Genomic DNA, 21,526 nt, shown 5'->3' on the forward strand with positions numbered 1-21,526 from the left:
ATGTATTTTATCTCATTATTTTTGTATTATTTTTTATGTTCATTTTGGGCAGGATGAAGAAAGGCAGTCACATGATGCTATGCCCACAAAGAAAGTCCTCAAACTTTCCAGCGAAGCAAACAGGTAAAAGTATACTTTGAAATCAATGTTTTATTAGCATTTGTAGGATATCTATCACACCAGTATTGCATTAAACATGGTTACTGCGTGTGCCAAAAGTTATTACCCATTTATTCATGAAGACAAAATACTAGTGTTTGTGTATCTTAAAGACAACTATATATCTTACTGAAGCCATGCAGTGTTTCCTTTTTTTTTTTTTTTTTTTTACAAACGCTTGTTACTTTGGTATGGAAGTTTAAAAGTGCCACCCAGATGTTCAGATAATAATCTTGTCTTGTTATGTCTACATCCCTTAGAAAAAATGACCAGATGACGAGATCTCGGATCTCGTCATGTCTACATCCTGTGGGAGAGATGATGAGATGACAAGATCTTGGATCTCTCCATGTCTACATCCTGTAGGAGAGATGATTAGATGACAAGATCTTGGAACTTGCTTGTCATGTCTACATCCTGTAGAAGAGATGATCAGATGACAAGATCTTGGATCCATGATCATGCCATCCGATCATCCCTTCTAAACGATGTACACATGATGAGTTACGAGATCATGATATCTGATCATCTCTTCCACTGGATGTAGACATAGATCCAAGATCTTGTCATCTCATCATCTCTCCAACAGGATGTAGACATGACGAGATGATTATCTGAACATTTGGCTGGCACTTTTAAGCTTCCATACTTTGGAGCACTGATAAATGTCTTGACACTGGATTGTAGAACACAACAGAAATGTGACAGGAAGTTATTGTTGTAGATATATGGTTTTGAACAGAGAAGATCAAGGGCTCGTTAATAGATGTTTAGAAAGTTATAATGTAACAGCTAATCTGCTTATTGTTATAAAAAGATAAATTGATATTGTATAGGTTGTGAGTGTGTGGCAACCATGCATTATAGAGTAAAAATGACTGTAAAATGGATCCACCTCTTTGTTTAACAGCATCAGTGTATTAGAGTTTGAGTGTAACAGTATATTCCTTTTTTTGTCTGTGTTTCTGTAGTGTTGTGGTTTTCTACAACTCTTTAGCACAACACCGGAAAGAACTGGTCAGGCTTCATGTATCGTCACCGAACGTTGAAGTCACAGACTCAGATGGAAATGCCATTGAAAGTCAGGTTAACATCTTGTGGGAAACTTCAGAGCTTAGCTTCTCAGGAGTATATGAGGTATGGAAAATATAGTAATGATATTTGATTATTTATCTCTTCTGCACCAGTTACTTTATGAGCAATTATCCAGCGTGCATTTATTGGATGAATAGGAAAGCCGAGTAGGTACCTTCAACATGTTTTGATTTGTAATTAATGTTCAATATTCTAGCATATGAAAATCGCCATAAAAATGGGTATTCTTGGCTGAAAATAATTATGTTCTTAAAGACATGCATAGAACTGTTTCACTGAAATAATGCAAAATTGTTGAATATCAGAACATTGTTATTCTTTGTCTGATTTCAGTGAAATTTTCAGTGTTTTGTTTTTCTGATTTTTAAAAAATCTGTTCAAATTCTATTATTTTAAGCCTGGAATACCCTTTATTTACTACACTCTTTCTCTTTTCTTCTCTCTTTTCAGCTTGTATTTGTAGTGGAGATTGGTCCATTGACTGTGAGTAAATACCTGATTCGTGATATGGGCTCAAGTTATTCTCAACATCATCATCTATCTACAACAGAGATTTATCATGGATCCAAGGAGGAGGATGGTCACAAGTAAGTTTACACACTGAAATCTCTATCACCGAAATTCTCACGGGGACCCATTGCAGAAAGTTTTGCAATCGTCGAAACACAACTAGATGTTCCACCAGTCAAAAGCATACATTTAGGACTTGCATTTGATTTCATGAGTTGCGATTAAACGCAACTTTATCTGAAACTGGGCCCAGGTGACTCGAAGATGACAGGATGGTGAAAATGTGTTCAGAGAACCCTTTTTGCCTGAAATTCTATGAAATCATTTGTAAGGTAGTCAAAACATTCCAAAAACACCAAGAAAAGCATATAACTCATGCATTGGTAAACGTTGATTGTAACTTTTAGGAACAGCTTTATGACCTCCGCCCTCCTCGTACTTGACATCAAATGAAATCGGGCGGGTTGCTCTCATCAGCACTGATTAGATCACTTCCATGTCAGCGTTTGGTGGAAAATAGCTGTTATATTTTGCGTATCTACATGAGATTTAATGAGAAATCAAGCATTAAGCCCAAGACGCGTGATTACTCATCTATGGTCTATGGAAAATGGGTAACACAGTGAATTCAACGGGATAACATGCATGATTATTTGGTGACACAACATTTGCTCCTGCAACATTTTCTCTGGTGTTAATATCCCAGAGGACATAGGGTTAGAGAGAGTTTGGATTGTAATAGAGTTTTTGGTTCAGAATAATGTAAAGATTAGGATTAGGGTTTATTTAGTTTGAGGGGTTAGGTTTTATGTTTGGCTTAGCATGTAGATTTTCCATTGGAGCAATTGTTGCCGAAGCAAATGATATGGAACTGTTTATTGAAATGGAAGTAGGACAAAATAAAACTATAAACTTTAAAACTATCAGTGGGTTTTACTCTGGTATGTACAAATATTTGTTCTTTTTATTTCAGTGGACCGTTTAAAGTGAGAATAACTAGTGACGACTTGGAGGAGATTAAAATTGAAAATGCTCATATGGACGTTTTATTTAACGGCAAAACGGGCATGTTGAAGGTAAGATAATGTCTTTCAGTTACTTTGTTAAGCTTTTTTTCTGTTGCATTTAAGTATAATTATAAATTTTCATATATATTTCCTTCAATAACTTTGTAGGTGCATTTCATTGTTTATGCTGTTATGTATTTCAATTTAGTTGTCCCTTTTCGTGAGCAATGCATTGATGGTTGAGAGAAATTAATCTTGAATCTTATTTAATGGCCATTCTGTGGCTCAGCAACCAAGTCATATTTTAAATTGTTCCTTATCAAAGTTTACATAGAATATAGTTATTATAGGTTGATTAAATCAAGCGATTGTAGTAATAAGCTGTTATCTTGTACCAGAGTAAATAATATGAATGATGTATGCTTAAGTGCAACTGGCAGAGAAATAAATTATGAAAACCTGACTAAAAGTATGTTTTATCATGGATTTAATTTCATCTCATCTACTCAATTAATGTTACTATGGATTTGTTGTGAGTCTGGAGAAAAAAATGTAAGTCCATGTGTTTCAAAAATTGAATGAGATGCATTTGTACTATGCATTTCCTGATTTGAAAAGCATTTATTATAAATCTTAGGTAAATAGGGTTAATTCAGATTTTTCTGCACATGATTTATTCACAAAAAATGAATTTAATATATTTCATATTTTTGAAAGTCACATGTCACCAAATTTAGAGGTTCAAATAAATGATTTTAAGTTGTTTCCTCTATGAAAGTCACTTCATCTGATTTTCTATTTCCATTTACTATCTTTTCCAACTTTGCAGTCAATCTTAACGAAAGCAGACAATCACAATATCAGGACAAATGTAGAAATTGAATTTATGATGTATGGCACTACGAGAGATAAGATGAAAAGTGGGGCCTATCTATTTCTTCCAGATGGCGAAGCTCATGTAAGTTGCTGAATTTTATAACCTAGAGTACGGTGTTATCATTTGTTCATTCTTGTCATAATTTTAGTTTAAATAATATGATATTACCAGTGCACATGTGTAGGCACTTTTTTATACCACTGTTCATATACGCCTTTGAATACTGTAATATTGCAGTATTTTGACAGAGGCGTATATGATAATGGGCCATTCAGAATGCTGTAATCTGCACAACCAATGCTTGTTATCTCCCAAAAACAGAGCATTATTCATAGATGATTGCGTAAGAAAATATTAATTTTTCAGTGTATTTACTAAAAGATTTCCTTGAACTCGAATAATGATCAAAGAATAGAGAAGCTATGACAACATACCTAAAAAATATGAAGTAATTATTCTTAGGAAGCAGCATGCAAAATCAACATATCCATGAGATGTACTCACTTCTGTTGGATACTTAATACTAATATCATATTGAATAGCTTTTTACTCTAAGCCAGTTATTTTCTCATGATTTTTCATGATATATTGAAAACAATATGTAAAAATTGTTTCATTTTAACAGCCTCTAGATCCATCGACTCAAATCCCAATCCGAGTAACAAGAGGTCCTCTTGAGTCCCGTGTTGAGGTCATCCTTTATTGTGTCAGACATACCGTCATTTTATCAAATACACCAGGTGAGTTTGCATGCCTTTCAAATTTCTGCTTTTGATAATAGGATAATATTTTATATCAATGTTTTATCAACTTATTTCTGTTGATTGCTTTGTTTGATTATATTGAATGATTATCCTATCATTAAAGCAGAAATTCGATATGTTCGTGTCTATCATTTTTTTGCCACTATTCTATTTGTGTTTTTAATCGTACCATAATGTAGTAATCAAGGGAGTCGGCTTTGACAGGTCAATGGCCTTTCTGACTTCCTACATCCGCTACATTTTCTTTTCATATCTTTTATATTTCTACCATTTTTTTTTGCTTATACTGTGATTTAGATTCTTTTACTCCTTTGTTGTTGTATCATATTATACTTGTATATATTTTTGTATGTTTATAAAGGATGTCAAATAAATGAATTTAATTGAATTGATTATAAATAAAAATCAAATCATTATGTTTCTGTTCAATTTCGTGGAATCCACATTCAAATATTTTTAATGATAGCTTGCAATATTTCATTTTTTTTGGCATCACATGTGTCACAGATAATAATGCTTTTTTTTTTAAATTTTATTCGATGAAGGAAGTGAAAGAGCATGCAAATTACCTTCATTGACAGGTTGTAGATTCCAGGAAATGCCTCCTTGAAATGTACACAAGTAGATGTGAAACTTACACCAAGTTCAATCAGCTGTGACATGTTCAACAATGTGATTTACAGAATTTCATAGATCTTCACAAGGGGGTGTTCAGACACGGAAATTTTAATTTCCCTATGTTTACCATTCACCAGGGTTGGCGCGTTTTAAACGGTGTGTTTTAAAACATGTTTTAAAACGCGTTTTAAAACACCCGTTTTTTTTACAAAAAAAACGTGTTTTAAAACACCGCATAGACTTGTGTGTTATAAATTTGCATGGATGTGATGTTAGATAAATGTTTTTTTTTTTACACTGTTATTTCTGAAGTGTATTATTTTCTTCTAACTAACTAAAACTCTTTTTCAACACCACTCCTTTTCTCCTCTTTCTCTTTCCCCTTTCTCCATTGCTTTGTCATGTTCCTCTTCTCTCTGTTCAATTGTGCACATCAATCCATATTAAGAATATTCTCATTTTAACAAACATATCTGAGTGTTGTACTCACTTTTTGGACAGGTAAAGAAACACTATTAAAATAAGCTGAAACACATGTACATGTAATAGAACTTGAATGAAATGGAAGTGTTGCACAAGCGCAATAATATTTTACAAATTCTGTAAACCTGACATCATACTCTTGAGGTACACACAAGTTGGTGAAACTTTGCGCTTCATAAAGATGAAGAAAAGTACTTTAAACAGTATAAGATAATCAGCTAGCAAACCTTAACCCTAACAATTCCAGGGGACCTTAATGGCCCCCTAAAGATTTCTATGATAAATCCATAAACACGACAGGGCCACGCCATATCGTTCAAGACTATTTTGGGGATGAATGCATGGGTATGCAGTTATGATATACACCACAAGTGCATATTATCAGATCCCGAATTGCTTAAAAACGTGATTTCATGTATAAGCCCAATGTGAGTTCTTGCCAAAATTCGTATCTGTATCATTATTTTTACTTATTGTTAATGATTGGAAAATTGCCAAAAATTTCTATTAGTAATAAAAAAAAGTTTAAAAACTCTGTACATAAGAAATATAAAAAAGTTAAAAAAACATAATCCCGGTAACCTAAATAGACTGGGCTATTTTGTTTCCTAAGAAGACTGAGGGGGCCCCCCTTATGATCTGGGCCGTCGATCGCGGGATCACAACGAAAATTGGCACACGCATTACCCATGGCATAATCTAAAAAACTATAAATCAAATTTTGCATAAATCTCATTACTAATTTATGCGTAAAATCAAAAGTTTGCTCTAATTAACTAAATATTGCCCCTGAAATTATCATTTTTGGTTTACAAACCCTTTATAGGAATCTGATCAAATGTTCTTTTTAAAAATTTCAACATCACATTTATTTTTTTATGTTTTTTATTGTTTTTTCAATGGAAATAGTCAGGGACTATATTTTGACCATAAACAAGGTGAAATTAATTTATTTTAATCAGTAAAAGGAAAAATAATGGCACATTTATGAATTATGGCTAAAAACACTATTTGAATTAGATTTGTACACAAATTCACTTTTTTGAGCAATTTTGGGTCTGCATGCACTTACAAAATGTTGCATAATTTCGGAACCGCATACCAGGGGGTCGCAATTTTGGTCTCAAAAGTTGCGTGAGACTTGAAAAAGGAAAGTCTGTGAGTGACGCGGTAAAAAAAATATGTGCAGTGGATTTATCGCAAAAAATGACGAGGGGGGCTGATTCAGCCCCCCCCCAGTCTTATTAGGGTTAAAAAAACATTCTATAAGCCTACTGATTGTTTTTAATATACATTTGATCAGAATTCCTGAATTAAAAAATATGTAGTTCAAGGGCTTTACTTATAGATTTGAATTGAATTTGTATTTCATGCACTAAAATTGGTATAATTGATTCAAATGAAATAAAGCATATTGATTTACCAGTAATGAAATTAAGCTTTGAAACCCCATGTACGTCAATTTCTTCCATTGTGCAAATTCTCCTCGCCCCCCCCCCCTCGATTCAGACTCATGTATATGTTCATGTATTAGATTAGGGAATAAAATGTCAAATTACTTTATGTGTTCTTTTTTGTAGGCATTCAATTTCCATGATTTAGTAATTTTGGGGGAAATATGAACTTTTCTGTTGTAAATTCATTAACAAAATTGTGGTAATCTCTTATTTGAAACATCAAGAGCTTAAATCATACTGTATTTAGTGTATAGTTTAATTGATTTAGAGAAAATTGCATCATTCGTTGGAAAAAAACGTTTTAAAACGATTTAAAACGTTTTAAAACAATAAAAAACGTTTTATTTGTTTTTTTTAATAAAAATCGTTTTTTATCACAACCCTGCCATTCACACACACAGTGAAAAATGATTCATCGTAATGGAAAGGAAGAAACGGTTAAAACCTGAATGATGGGAGCTTGACCCCGAAAGGTTCAGAGAGCTCAATTGACACCTGTACACATGTGCATGTATGCGCTCTGCATTGTGGGATATAAAAAAAAGAAACAATTTTCAAATCAAGAGAGGATTCACACACATAACACTCAGAAAATATCCATGATTATTCTGAGAAAAAAAAACCCACAAGAGGAACTGTGAATGAATCTTAATCAGGATTGCGCGAACTCTTGAAATTTATCTGTCCACACATGAGAGAAAGAAAAATCCTTGTTTTCGAATCATGATTCACAGATTGACTTTCAAATTGCACATTTTGATGTGTGTGTGGATGCCACTTTTGTAAAGTGGCACAATCTATTCAATTTGTTTACAAGAAGGAATATAAAATGTACATAGTGAAGGAAGAGGGGTTGTTTGATAGTTCATATTTGTATTAGTTTTAAGTTAGTGTGCTGTATGTGGTATTGTAGATGACAGGTAAAATCTGATTTATTTGGTTTGTTTTCAGTTTTATCAATTAATGTATGCTGTAGAAATCTGCTTTCATGTTGTACAATGAAAGTGGTATTTCATTGTCATTTGATTTTCATCATCAGGGTTGTTATTATTATACAAATATATATTTATAGTTTTGAAAAATCATAAATTTCATACAGGATGGGAAAATCAATGTCTACAGGAATTTAACATACAGCATAATAGTATGTTAATTTTTAAAAGATTGAAAATAAAATTTTCAAGATCTTTTCGAGAAATGGTTATTGCTGGTGTTTTCATGTCAGAAAGTAAGTAGAATATTGTACTGTTATATTTATTTGTTTAGATAGATTCTAGTTTGTATTTGAAATGGTGATTATTTTCATATCTACAGGTGCTGATGGAACAGCTTTATATATTAAAAACATTTTAGACATCAGGAACTTCCAGAATAAAGAGCTTGTGATGAGAATAAAATCAGATGTGAGAAACTCAGATCGTGTCTTTTACACAGATCTGAATGGGTTCCAGGTATGTTAGTGTAGTTACTGAAATGAGCCTGAAGAAATTAAACTCTGTGCATTGGAGAATGTATTTGTCAAAGAACTGTAATTTTCTTTTAGAACAGATACCAAATTTGATTAGAAAAGGGGAAAGTGTTCTGCTGGTAGTTAGATACATCACAAGCAACTCTTTAAACAGTGAATTTTCCCAATTTTATTGGTCATAAGGATTCATCAAGTATACAATCATATTACAATGTAAGATATTGGATTGATTATCTGAAATTAGCAGAATTGTTATTCATTAGATTTATTCCTTTTTTTATTTCATATTTTCTTGTTTCTGATTTTGAAACAGTATGCTGTTGAAACCTTGATAGTATTAAAACTGTTACAGTTGTAGGCCTATATCATACTCTTTATACTATGTCCATTAGTCAGTAGTCCAAAGTTTCAAATCCGGTTATATCTCTGATGAAAGGGGGAAGGTGGTTGGTTTCATCTTCTACCTTTATCAAAAATCACCTTTTATACATGTATGCTAGCAAAGAATAAATCGAGTGATTCAGTTGAGTATTACGTGACAACTCACTTTTAGAAATGGACATTTCATCCTTTATCATTTTGCTTAAGATTTTGTTTACAGTGTCATTGTGTATTTACAATCAGTTTGTTTTTTAAATTCATTACTGATTTTCCCTGTAATTTTAAATTTTCTTGTGTAATTGTTTTACTTGAGTCATTAGCAAAGAATATAAATCCTGACTCCTGAGCATACTCTTATTTTATCCTTTCTATTAACTATAGATGCAAAAAAGGAAAATATTAGACAAGCTTCCTCTTCAAGCTCATTTTTACCCCATGCCAGCAATGGCTTATATAGAAGATAGTTCAACAAGACTTACATTACATTCAGCACAGGCACTAGGAGTCAGTGGTTTAAGAGAAGGTAAGAAACAATCTGGGAAATGAGGTAATATCCAAGATGGTTCACTATTGGAGACAAAACAGGCCAACTCTTGTGGATCTCTGTTTTTGGTTAAAGTGATTTGCTAATGTGATGTTTTTTAATAAGTGTAATTCAGGGAAATATTCTTAAACATTTTAATTGTGTAATACCTGATTCAATCAATCAGCTATGCCTAATTTATTCCTGTTGAAAGGTTTCAGTGTTACAAAAGAGACTACTATTTCGAATAATTGACCCCACTATTGATTTACCCAACAGTTGGTTTTAAATAACATTTAGTAACAAGCATGAATTTAGCACCCTTGGACAAGAGCATGTGTTGTTATTTTATCAATGAAATTGCTTTATTAAGCATATTTACAGGATTTGATCTGCATAAACAACGGTTTCAGATCATGCATTCATACATGAATGTGGGCTATCATGTTTCAATATTACATATTTGCTTGTTCTTCACTTTTAATTTTATATTGAAAAAAAGATTTGAATATGAAGTATCACTTTTATCAATCAATTTTTGTTTAAAATCCTGCAATGGGTTAACTCCAACTATTATTTGGTTTTAACAGGCTGGCTTGAGGTGGTGCTTGACCGTCGCCTCATGCAGGATGACTCGAGGGGGCTCCAACAAGGGGTCACCGATAATAAACTGACCCCGGATTACTTCCTCTTACATGTAGAGAGGAGACTGAAGGGAAATACTCAGGTTAGGAATGTACCATTTTCTCTCTGGGGGATGCTGGGAGGATATAAGGTGAGGGGATGTTGTCTTGAGATAAAATCTGAGAGCACCATGACCCTGTACTAATGATGGAATGCAAGGTTTACTGCAAGTATGGCTGGTTTACAGTGCACCCTTGAATGATTTTGCACTGTTTCTCTATGCTCATTTGATATTACTGCTGGGTTTTTCCTTTCCTATAGATATATCTTTATTTTTTTTCTTCTTGTTTCCCTGTGATATTTACTGCAGAGATGATAATATTCATCTGTTGTTAGAAATTTATGATTTTTGTTCTGTTTTTGTTATTTTTGATGGAGGTTTTGTAATATTTGTTATATTGATTTCATATATAGCACCATAGTTGGTGCTGTAGGCATTATGTTTTGGGTGTCCATTTATGCCTTCGGTTTTCGTCCTTGCAATAGTAGAATCTTTAGATGGATCAACTTTCAATTTGGTCCAGGTGAGCATGTCAGAATGATGATGATCTGATTAGTTTCAGGGGTCTTAAGGTCAAAGGTCAGATCATTGTACATGTATATGAAAACATCTTGTTCTCACAATGTCGGGAGAAAAGGGGAGCATTTCATCAAACATTTTTTGTCCAACAAGTTGTCAGATCTGACAATTTCCTTGATTCTGATTGGCTGATAAGCTCTATTACTAAAGCAATTGTTTGATAAAATAAGACTTGTCGGATATGAATGTTCCCCTATTAGTTCATGTTTGTTGATTGGAGGGATGATCTGGTTATACTTTAAAAAAATATAAGGTAGAAAGTCATATATCAAACATCACAAAGGTCACTAATAATGTACCTGAAGAGAATATTTGGTTTTCACAAAGCAAAAGAACCATTTAAGGGACTCTCATCAAATTTTCTTGTATGCATATACATAGGAGTGACTAGATTTTTGGATTGCATGGTCAAGTTTCAAGTGTATATTTTGTACATGAAAATAAAATGTTCTTGCAATAAACAAGAATGGGAATGACAATCTGATTATATTTGTGGGGGGGTCTCAAGGTCTAAGGTTACAAAGTAATTTTCTATAATGTGACTATCTTACCTGCTTAAAATTATTTGCCGCACATTTCCTGATTATTTTCTGAAACCTGAATGATCTGATACATGTATAAGTTTGCATGTAATAATTGCATTTTGTTTAGTCGGTATTGATTTACTGCAATGTGCTGTAGAAATCAATAATGATACACAAAGCAATGGGTTGTAAAGGGGAAGTTCACCCTGGAGATAAGTTGGTTTTTAGAATAGCAGAAAATATAGAGACAAATATTGGTGTGATAAAAATTCATGAAAGAAGAAGAGAGTAATGAATTTTAAAAGTTTTAAATTTGTGGAGACACATGCGAGCAGCTATCCAATATATCATCTTTTATAAATTCCATATATTCAAATTTTCATATGGAACAAGATGGATAAAATATTTTTCTTATAAAAGGGGTATAGAATAATGTGTGTGATGATATATCCAACACACAAAGAAAATCAATTTCTTTTAGAAAACAGCTTTTATTAAAAAAAAAAAAGTTACACAACATATGGAGGAGCTGTTTGTCTGTGCCATCACAAAATCAAAATTATAAAACCTCATATCTCTGTTATTCTTTGGTGGATTTTTATCGAACCTTCACCAATATGTTTAATTATTTGTTCTTTTATATCAAAACCTGCTTATTGTCAGGGTGAATTTCCACTTTAAGATTCATTGAGCTAAATCTTCATCAAATAATGAGTTTGAACATTTTAAGGCTAAGTTCATTTCAAGATAAGTTGATTTTAATGGAGAAAAAAATAAAAGAAGCACAACACTGAAGCTTTCACATAGACAGTCTGTTTAATAAAGGACTTACAACTGTTTTAACTCTGTCATTATGGTAACTACCATGGTAACAGGGCTCAGCAGCCAATCAAAATCAAGGTTTCCATGGTAGTAGTTTCTGTAATGGCAAAGTTACCATAGTTTTAACTCTTTATGAAACGAGCCCTAGGTGTAAAATGAGACTGTTATAACATTGTACAGGCTTGCAGATTTTTTACAAAACAACTATATGTACGCATAGGGATGTATGCAAATGAAGGATCCATTTACATCATACACTCACTCTGTATTTTATAACAAGTTATGAAATATGAAATATTTTCAATTTTTTTCCTGATTCAATGTAACACAATCAGAGTTTTTAAGTTTGACAAGAGTCAACTCTTGAAATCTTAGTTGCATGTGATATGACATAGCATCTTGTTTGGTAGATCATTTTGTATGAGCTTCGTGCATGTGACCGAGTCATTAATGTTTTACAGGTAATGATCATAAATGTACTTTGAAACTTGGGCTTATGTGTGGTGGTAAATGATTTATCTCTTTGTGAAAAAGAAATGTTTACAAGGTTTTAATCCATAGACATATTGGTTATGAGACCTCTGCTCTTCCATCAGACCCCTTTTATCCCTCAAAATACAAGCTAGTGGGACCACCACACTTATATTTACAAGAATTATATAAAAAGCTTTCACCTCCAATTCATCCCAATGTCAGAAAATATCAGGTTATATCAATAATTCTACGAAAATTGTATTCTTATCTCATAAAATTACACAACTCTCCTCCTAATTTTCTTGCTTGGCAGATTTTTATTGTGGCATCTTGCAAGTTCTTTCTCCATTCTCGGACAAAACAGACCATACATTAAGCATGTGTTAAAAAAAGTCAGAAGTATATTTCTTTCTGTTAACTTTATAGCCCCACTTCAAAATTCTATATACATTATTTAGCAAGGGCTAAAAAGAATGTTTGTTTCTGGGCATCAATAGTCATATTATATGGTTGTCAAAGCCAACAGCTTTCTGACAGATTTATCCCTCTTATCAAGAATTTCATTGGCTATTTTCCTAAATAATACTTGTCTCCTACATTATTGCAAGAGCTACCTCCATCCTAGTAGTTCCTCTGTGATAGAAACCGTAAAAATACCATCTTCTTCTAACTCATTTTTTATTTTCTGTATTTTCATTTGGCAGGCATCCAATATTCCAGTCAGCTACCCTTCTCTTCAGAGTCACCATCTTTCTGCTCTTCTAAATAATCCTATTTACATCCAACATGGAACAGTTCCAGAGGTTGGACAAAATTCACAAAATAAGCTCTTAGCTGGGCATAGTTTTATAGACACAACATTACCTTGTGATTTTCATTTATTAAATTTTAGGTGGGTACAGTTTATATTTCTATTATTATTATTATATGCATTGTAATAGAAGAGTGTAGTGGTACACCATGTATCTTTCATGGGCAAATTTTGGTCCTGAAAAAAGACTTACCGAACTTGACGTTCCGACAAGTGTGTTCTTGTCTTCAGGAGAAAGACAAGAATACACTTCTTGAAACGTCAAGTTTGGGTGGTCCTTTTCAGGACCAAAAATTGCTGTCATATTTGTCGTGGTGTACAGTGAAACCCACTTCACTCCTCTTCTCCTTCGCCATGGAAACCTTCAGAAGTTGTGTTGTATTGTTGAAAGCAACGATTAATGTTGATGATGATAGTGAGGATAATGATGATGCTGATGATGACGACAATGATGCTGGTGATGATGGTTATGATAATTACAATGATGAAGATTTTTTTCTGATGACTTTATTAGGATAGGTGAAAATATGTGAAAAGCAATTTTGGTTATTTGAATGATAAGATCTTTAATTGCTAACATTTTATTCTTAAGGTAATTGATGATTATTTTTATTCTAGTGCAGCTGATATTATTTGGAAACAATATTGTAATGGAATTGTAAAGGAAAGTTGTAGTGTATAGTTCAAATTTTTATAGAACAACTGTTTGACACTTTCATGACACACAATTTTGATAATGTTGTTAAAACCTTAACCAATCAATCTACATTCTAATGTTGTGGTGTATCATGGAAAAGAAGGAAATTTTCATTGAAACTACAAGGAATATTCCAATCCTTGATAATTTATGTAAAATCTATATGTAGTGTATTCGACTGCAATAAATGGTCTTTTTAGATTACCTGATTAACTGACAAAATCCCTGCTTTGTTGTTTTCAGAACGAGGGTTTCTCAAGCATCAAATCCAGTCAAGCCTAAGCGAGAAGCCTTGTTGATATTACACAGGAAAGGTTTTGATTGTAGTTTTCCAACAGCAGGCATACAGTGTGCAACAAACGAAGGACGGGTAATTTCTTCTTTATTTTTCATAATGTTTTGCTGTTTTGTATGTATACACTAACAGCGGCGTACCCAGGATTTTCCAAAAGGGGGGCAAATTTTTTGGAGGATATTTCGTCCGCAAAAAAATGTGACAACCAAAAAAAAAAAAGGTCTTCAACCACAAATAAAGGATTTCGTACCAGAGTTCAAAAGAGGGGGCACACGTCTGTTTTCATTGCATTTTTACATTACATTACTCGTCAGGGGGGCAGGGGTACGTCCCGTGCATTAGTTGTGACTCGTCGGGGGGGAGGGCAGTCTGCCCCCCCTTAAGTACGCTAATGTACACTAAGTAGTACTACCGTAAACCAGTCTAACTCTAAGGCAGCTAGACATGAAAGAGAAAAAAGTATTATGATCAATCAGCTTTTTTTTAACTTGAAAATAAAATATATCTACTCAACACAGGCATGCAGATGGGGTGGTGGGGAGGGCAGGCCCCCTTCAAGAAAAAAAAGTTTGAGGACCAAGAAAAAAGAGAGAGAGGAAGAAACGGAAAAGAAAGGGAATGAAATATATATTTTTTTTTTTTGGGGGGGGGGGTAAATATTGATCACAGCACTAGATTTTTTTTCTTTTTTTGAGTTTTGCATATATGCCATGTTTTGACTTCAAAATTCTTCTCTCATTATGCCACTGCAATTCAAAGTAGTCATTCTTAGAAATGTAATATTTGAATACATTTATTTGTTTGTTGCTAGATATCCAATTTTCTATTATAATATGAAAAATATCAATTTGGTGAATTTGTCATCCTCAGTCTTACAAAAAATGATTCATTTGGGTTTATATATACATGTGGCGACATAAATTTGTGGCTTGAATGCAGTATTTTTTTTTAAATATGATGAGAATACGAAATATGCTACACTTCAATTCTGTTCCTTCATCAACAAATCTTATCCAATTTGTTGTTGTAATTTTACATATTATTTATGATTTTTCAAATCGGAATATTTGTCCCTTTTTCGTTTCTTAGGTTGACCCATCACCGCTACTGAGTTCTGTAGGTACGAGAAGTATTGTCACCACATCACTCTCTGCCATGTATGATGGGCAAGAGATTCCAAAAACTTCCCAGCTAGAATTGGAGCCTATGGAACTAAAAACATACAAGGTTCAATTCCAATAAGCCATTAAATCGCTGAAAAGAATGTCAGTGCTTCTGTTTTTAGTTACTCTGCAATGGAATAGCAATCTTTATTATGTCTGTGGATTGTGTAAATCTCCCGTCTACTTTTATGAATAGGATATTATGTTTATAGGGACTACGTTCCATTCCACGCTTGATAGCGTCCATTCCATTTGAAGAATAGAATACTGTATTAGCTGTGAAAACTGCAAGTTTGGCGATTTAAAAGCGAAAATGAACACCACATGGACCACCACACAGAAATAGATGAGTACCCAGTGTATGGAAATACATGTAGCAGCAGGGTATAATGGCAGATATGATGATCGCATACACTGTGCACCCTCAGATGTTTTTGCTGCACAGCTATTGGTGGGCTGTCTTTGGAATACACATTTAACAAGTGAATATGCTTTGGAATCCTCTGATCCGCAATAAAGGCTGGCCCAGCTTTCAGACACACAAAGTGTTTCTATATCAAAATAATGTGTGACACGATTCGATAAGTGAATATATGAACATCCAGATGCAATGACAGTCGATGTTATGTCTCAGATTGAATGGTGTATCGCTTGCAGAGCATTCAGATGCGAAAAAACATCGCTATGTTGGATACAATCTGAGAACTTACAGGTTTTTCTGAAAGCGGGGTCAAACACCATTCTTTATTACTTTCTTCATTACCGTATAGTTAATCTCCTTTAATGATAGAATAAGTATAGGTTTAGAAGGTCATCTGTGAGCTGGTTTGTGATTGAGACTTTTGAGAGATGAAACTATTGCACCTTTATTTTGGACTTTCTGATATAGTCAATCAGACTTTATCTTAAGGCTATAAATGTTATATTTCAGGGCCTGTTTCACGAGTGATTTCATATGGTAACTTTGACATTCTGTTGTTAACTACCATGTCAACAGAACTCAGCATCCAATCAAAATCAAGGTTACGACGGTAGTTACCATTAATGGCAGCGTTACCATCAATGTAAATCTGTATGAAACCATGGAGTATTCTCTATGCTTCAACCATTCCCAGATGTGAAGAGCATCGAAACTGGCCGTCTTGAAGTCCAGATAATGCAAAATCTCTTGGAAACTACAGGAATATCATGAATGCTGTAGGTGCAAAGATGCATAGATTTGGCTGTCTTACATAATTATATTGTCGATAAGATACCTATGTTAGCAAAGAATCAACAGTGGTGGCCTGTTGTATGAATTACACAATTCTTCTTTACATTGTGCGTGTACTTATGTTGTGATAATGATGCAAGGTGAAATGTGTGTGAGAGTAAGGCAAGTAACAAATATTGAATCATGGCTTGAATTTTAATGCTCAATCATATAATCAGTGAAACTGTTCATTTAAGATTTGGAGCCCTCATATGGATTGCAGGGGATTGTGATTTTAGAAATTATCAGTCATCTATTCACTCTTTATCTCCAAGAAATGATCTTATTTGATGTTAAGAATACGTTTCTTACTTCATCCTTTTCAGAATTGATTGATAATGTCACTTGCTTCGTATTTCAAGCCAATGATTTATTTATTTGTTACTCAGATTTATGGAAAAGATTCCTGATAAATTACATGTTTGCTTTAAAAAGAGGAGAAAAAGGGTTTTCATCATTATTTTCCTTTTGGCAGATGGATGCAAGATTGAGAGAGTTATATAAGGTTGGCCTTCTATTTGATTGCTTCAATTCAAGAATAGATTGTTACAAGATACTTTGACCAATGTTTTAGATCTGTAATGGATCTACCCATGGATCAGTGTAGCTGCCCACTATGAATTTGTGCATGCCTCCCTGTGAAAGACGACATTTTTAATTTTTAAATTGTGCAGAAATGTAGAAAATGTTTATTTTATAGTGTAGTAGGATTGAAATACCTTAAGAAAAAAATTACTAGTCTCTATTTTCCATTTCTTCTCTATTTTATCACTGCATGTTTAAATCTATCTCGTATTAGGATGAAATAACTTGAGCACAATATTCAGTTCTCAAACTTCTGTTTTTTTTTAAATTGCATGCATTGTATTGTGATCTATTATGAAGCAAGTCCAGAAAATGCCTGAAAAAAAATGTATAAATGATTAATGCATTGAGGACGGAGTTAAGCTTTGTATCTATGCCTTTAAAGCATTACTATTAGTTCCATGTAATAGCGATGTGCCTTAAATTCTGATAATTTTTGTAACATTCTGCATTTCCATCCTATAATTATATCTAGGTTGGATAAACACATTTTTATAAAGAAAAAGAAAACCATTCATACTTTTTTTTTAATTTCATTAATTGGAAATTTCTTTCAAATCTAAAAATATCCAAACAATGCTGCACCTATATTACTAGTCAGTGATATTTTGGGAAAAAAGGACAACGAAACATTCAGCATCTTATTCCATTGGTATCTGGAACTAGGTGCCCCATGTGCTATGTAATTCAGTAGTCCATGATTTTAATTGCATGAATGTTTCTGCTATTGGATTGGATTAGATTAGAATACTTGTATGACTTGTATGAGGGGGGGACAAATCTTGTAACCCCCCCAAAAAAAAAGACAAAAAAAGAAAAATTGTTACCTCAATACTGTATCCAATATAGGATGCCAAGATGATTTGCAGGAAATTTGTAGGACAGCTGAGCATTATACCATGAAACCTAGACCGCTCCAAAATGGTTGTTACTAGTATATTCTGAGAATTTGTATATCTCCATGTAACTACACTGTATTCTATCATACCAGGGGAGCATTTCATCAACATTTTTGTCTGACAATCCGACAACTTTTTTTTTAAAATTTTGATTTGCTGAGAAGCGCTGTACCAATGTCATTTTCCTCAGTTGCCTTGAAACCCATTTCTTTTGAATAAAATTTAGTAGGTGTGGGCTATGTAACACAAGTTTTTAAATCAATCGCAAAAATTGCAATGGCTGGTCAAATTTGACGTTCCATGCACATATTGCTCAACAAGTCAACATATCCACTATTAAAACCAGTCAGTATCATCAGAACTGTAGCAACCAAGATAAGACTACTCAGGATAACTTAATAGCAAATTTGTTTAAGGTTAAGTTCCTTCCAAGATGATGAAATGGTGTGTATCTCAAAATCCTCACCAGATTGTTCATAGGATGATAATTGCACAATGATGTAATCGCTTTGCTAACCAGACACGAGTAACGATTGGTTTGAATAGGATCTTTGTAATAGTATACACAGGCGACAGGTGGACCGTTCATGGTACACACAATTCATTTCCAATTTTTTTGTGTGTAAATCATTCTTCCGGTCCGGTGTCTTGTTATACAAGTGGCTAAATAGAGCCTTAAGTTTGTGAGGCTTGCAAAGTGCAATATACCGGTAGTCATTCATGAATACTTACATGTATGATCAATGGATGTACGATTTCTGATGCAAACTTTTTTTTTCTGATTAACTTTTAAGCAAATCATGTATCATGTATTATTTGAGCTACAGTATAATGTACATTTCATAGGACATACAGGATCAAGATTATAATACCCCCCCCCTAAAAATGCATTACAGTATTATAATTAATTTGATATGATACACTTTTCTCTGTTATATCTCTTCTTCATTTTTCCACATCGAAATTGCAGAATCGTGTCTGTCATGCAGAAATCCCGCATAGCGCCTTTACAGATTCACTGGCGCTTTCATAAACGGCGTTCTCACATTTCCCATTGCTTGGACAATGATGAATGTGAGGATTAGCAACATGAAGGAGTTTGCTGATGTCTGTGTGAAAAACGCATCTCTGATATTTGACAAGGTTCTTAAAGTATGCTTATTGATAAATTATTTGGAAAGATTATTTTAATCGTAAAAATTGTAAAATGAAATCCATAATTTTTCTATGAAATGAGAAGGAAATGATTAGACGAGTATTAAATGAATTTCAGTAGTCATTGGCAGACTTTATTTTGTAATGAATGGTGAATGAGGAATTTGAAACATAGCATTCCATAGAAATGTGGAGTAAAATTTCCTGTTTAGTTGGTACCTCCTGCTTTTATAAAACAGCCCTTTTTTTCTATGATACATCTCAACCCTATTCTGATTATCTGTATATTTATGTAATAAAGATATGTGTATTATTCCTATGTTGCAATATCACAATTTCATATTTTCATTTTTTTTTTTTTTACACTAGCAGTTGAGATTGCATGTTGGAATGTAGGTCAATGTTCACTAATCTTTTGAGGGGTTCATTAATATATGAAAACATTATTATGAGTAGGTTCTAGTATAACACCCATGAATGCAGGGAATAATTTTATCTGACATCTTTCTCTGATGTTGATTGGCTGAGAGGTACTGTTACTATGGTAACTGTCGGATAAAATGGGACTTGTCGGATAAAACGTCTGACAAGTCCTTTCATGAAACGCCCCATATTATTCCCTGGTAATGAATAATAATCTAATTCAATACAATAGAATTATTGAATTAGATGAATATCCCCAGGACGTCTTGATATGAAAGCATTCCATACATTTGTTTGTGTCGTTTTTTTTAAATATATAAATCATACTTTTAACTGTAATTAGACAATGAGTCTGTATCAGTTGGTTATGTAAATGTCTGTAACTATATAATACAACAATTAATTGTTGCCATGGAAACCTGGACACTACTACTGCACTACACACGTCTGTTTAAATTTGTATTTTACCAAGGGAGCATAATTGAAATTAATTTGAAGTCCCAGAATACAGGGAATGCTCAAGCAAACATTTCTAGTGTAATGGTACAGAAAGAGCATAGCAGTTTATTGTAGATGAATAGATGATTTTATGATTGCTTGCATTGATGTGCAATCCACTGTATGATGAATTGCTAAACTTTCAGGACATAAAGTTACTGTGTGGTGTTGTTTTTGCATCAAATCATGTTAAGACAGTTCAGTTTTCTTGCTTTTCTTTTTTTTAAATCACAAATGTTCTGTTGTTGGAATATCTGTTACATGTATCATGTGCGATATGTTAGTCCATTTTACTTGTTTAATATGCTCATATACCTTGTCATAGATTATTTTGATTGCTAATAATATGAAACATTATAGTATAGTGAGGTATGACTTCTCATCGAAGTCCAGTTGCAATTATTTGATATAATGAAATGTTGTATATAGAGAAATTAAATTCAGATATGTTTAAAGTTTGAATACAGTATTTTAGTTTCCTTTTTGAAGGCATTTTTAAGTGTAAGCCACCAGTCAATCTGCAAATATACTTTGTCATGCTATTTGTACAGCAAACCATGAACACAGAATCAGTGGTCCATGCCAGGTCCATGAAGAAGTAGCTGCACAGGTTTTTTCATGGAAGCAGTCCCGACCTTTCGTTGGAAGAACGCGAACGCTTATTTACGACGTTGGTTGATTTTAGAAGAGACTTTTGGGCCCGTCGTCATGGTCTTACAACTCTGTCCTGCAATGCAAATTGTGTGACATGAGATTTTTTTTCGTTTTGCATCTGGAACGGAAACATTCAATTTGCGTTTCGTGTGCAAAGTTCTGGTTGCTACTATGGTAACAGCGATATATCCGATTTAGGACGACTTTCCAAATCCACATTTGGTTCCTCCCAGAGCTCGAGAGGCCGCCGGGGGGGGCCCACTTTCATTGAAGAGTGGATACCAGGCGCAACAACGCGTAAAAAGGGAAAGAGTGGGTAAGTACGTTACGTATAGGCCTATGTAACGTTATAAAGGTGTCAAAAACGATGATTAAAATACTGAAAAAAGGGATATATTTCCAATACTTGTAGGGTTTCACAAGCCAAATAATTGTTAAAAGATGCATTTTCATAATCTGGAAAAGACTTGCTTCCCTTGTTTAGGGTACTTTTCGAAACCCCATGGTCGTGCCTGGTATCCACTCATCAATGGAAGTGGTCCCCCCGGAATTTGAATCTAACCCCCCATTTCTGGGGAAAGTAAAACATAATACCCATTACATCGTGTGCTGGAGGCGTATCGTTTGTGTAGAAGGAGGAAACAAAAGAAACCTGCATGCAAACGTAT

The 21,526-nt window shown here is 33.6% G+C and overlaps 1 protein-coding gene across 2 annotated transcripts in view; it reads left to right on the forward strand.

Moving 5' to 3' along the window:
- The window catches only part of LOC129257693 (alpha-mannosidase 2x-like), a 30,647-nt gene extending 12,311 nt beyond the window's left edge, over positions 1 to 18,336 (forward strand). The window contains exons 11-22 of one of the 2 annotated variants that reach the window (XM_054896075.2): positions 53 to 123; positions 1,131 to 1,296; positions 1,705 to 1,841; positions 2,738 to 2,840; positions 3,601 to 3,729; positions 4,274 to 4,388; positions 8,285 to 8,421; positions 9,201 to 9,342; positions 9,933 to 10,117; positions 13,131 to 13,318; positions 14,178 to 14,304; positions 15,319 to 18,336. In XM_054896075.2, coding sequence (XP_054752050.1) covers positions 53 to 123; positions 1,131 to 1,296; positions 1,705 to 1,841; positions 2,738 to 2,840; positions 3,601 to 3,729; positions 4,274 to 4,388; positions 8,285 to 8,421; positions 9,201 to 9,342; positions 9,933 to 10,117; positions 13,131 to 13,318; positions 14,178 to 14,304; positions 15,319 to 15,471 — 1,653 coding nt within the window. In that variant the 3' untranslated portion in view covers positions 15,472 to 18,336. The remainder of the gene's footprint in view (positions 1 to 52; positions 124 to 1,130; positions 1,297 to 1,704; positions 1,842 to 2,737; positions 2,841 to 3,600; positions 3,730 to 4,273; positions 4,389 to 8,284; positions 8,422 to 9,200; positions 9,343 to 9,932; positions 10,118 to 13,130; positions 13,319 to 14,177; positions 14,305 to 15,318) is intronic. The other variant, XM_054896076.2, reaches the window with a different exon arrangement.
- The last annotated feature ends 3,190 nt before the right edge of the window (positions 18,337 to 21,526 follow it).

Source organism: Lytechinus pictus, chromosome 3 (genome assembly GCF_037042905.1).
Source record: "Lytechinus pictus isolate F3 Inbred chromosome 3, Lp3.0, whole genome shotgun sequence".
NCBI lineage: Eukaryota > Metazoa > Echinodermata > Echinoidea > Temnopleuroida > Toxopneustidae > Lytechinus > Lytechinus pictus.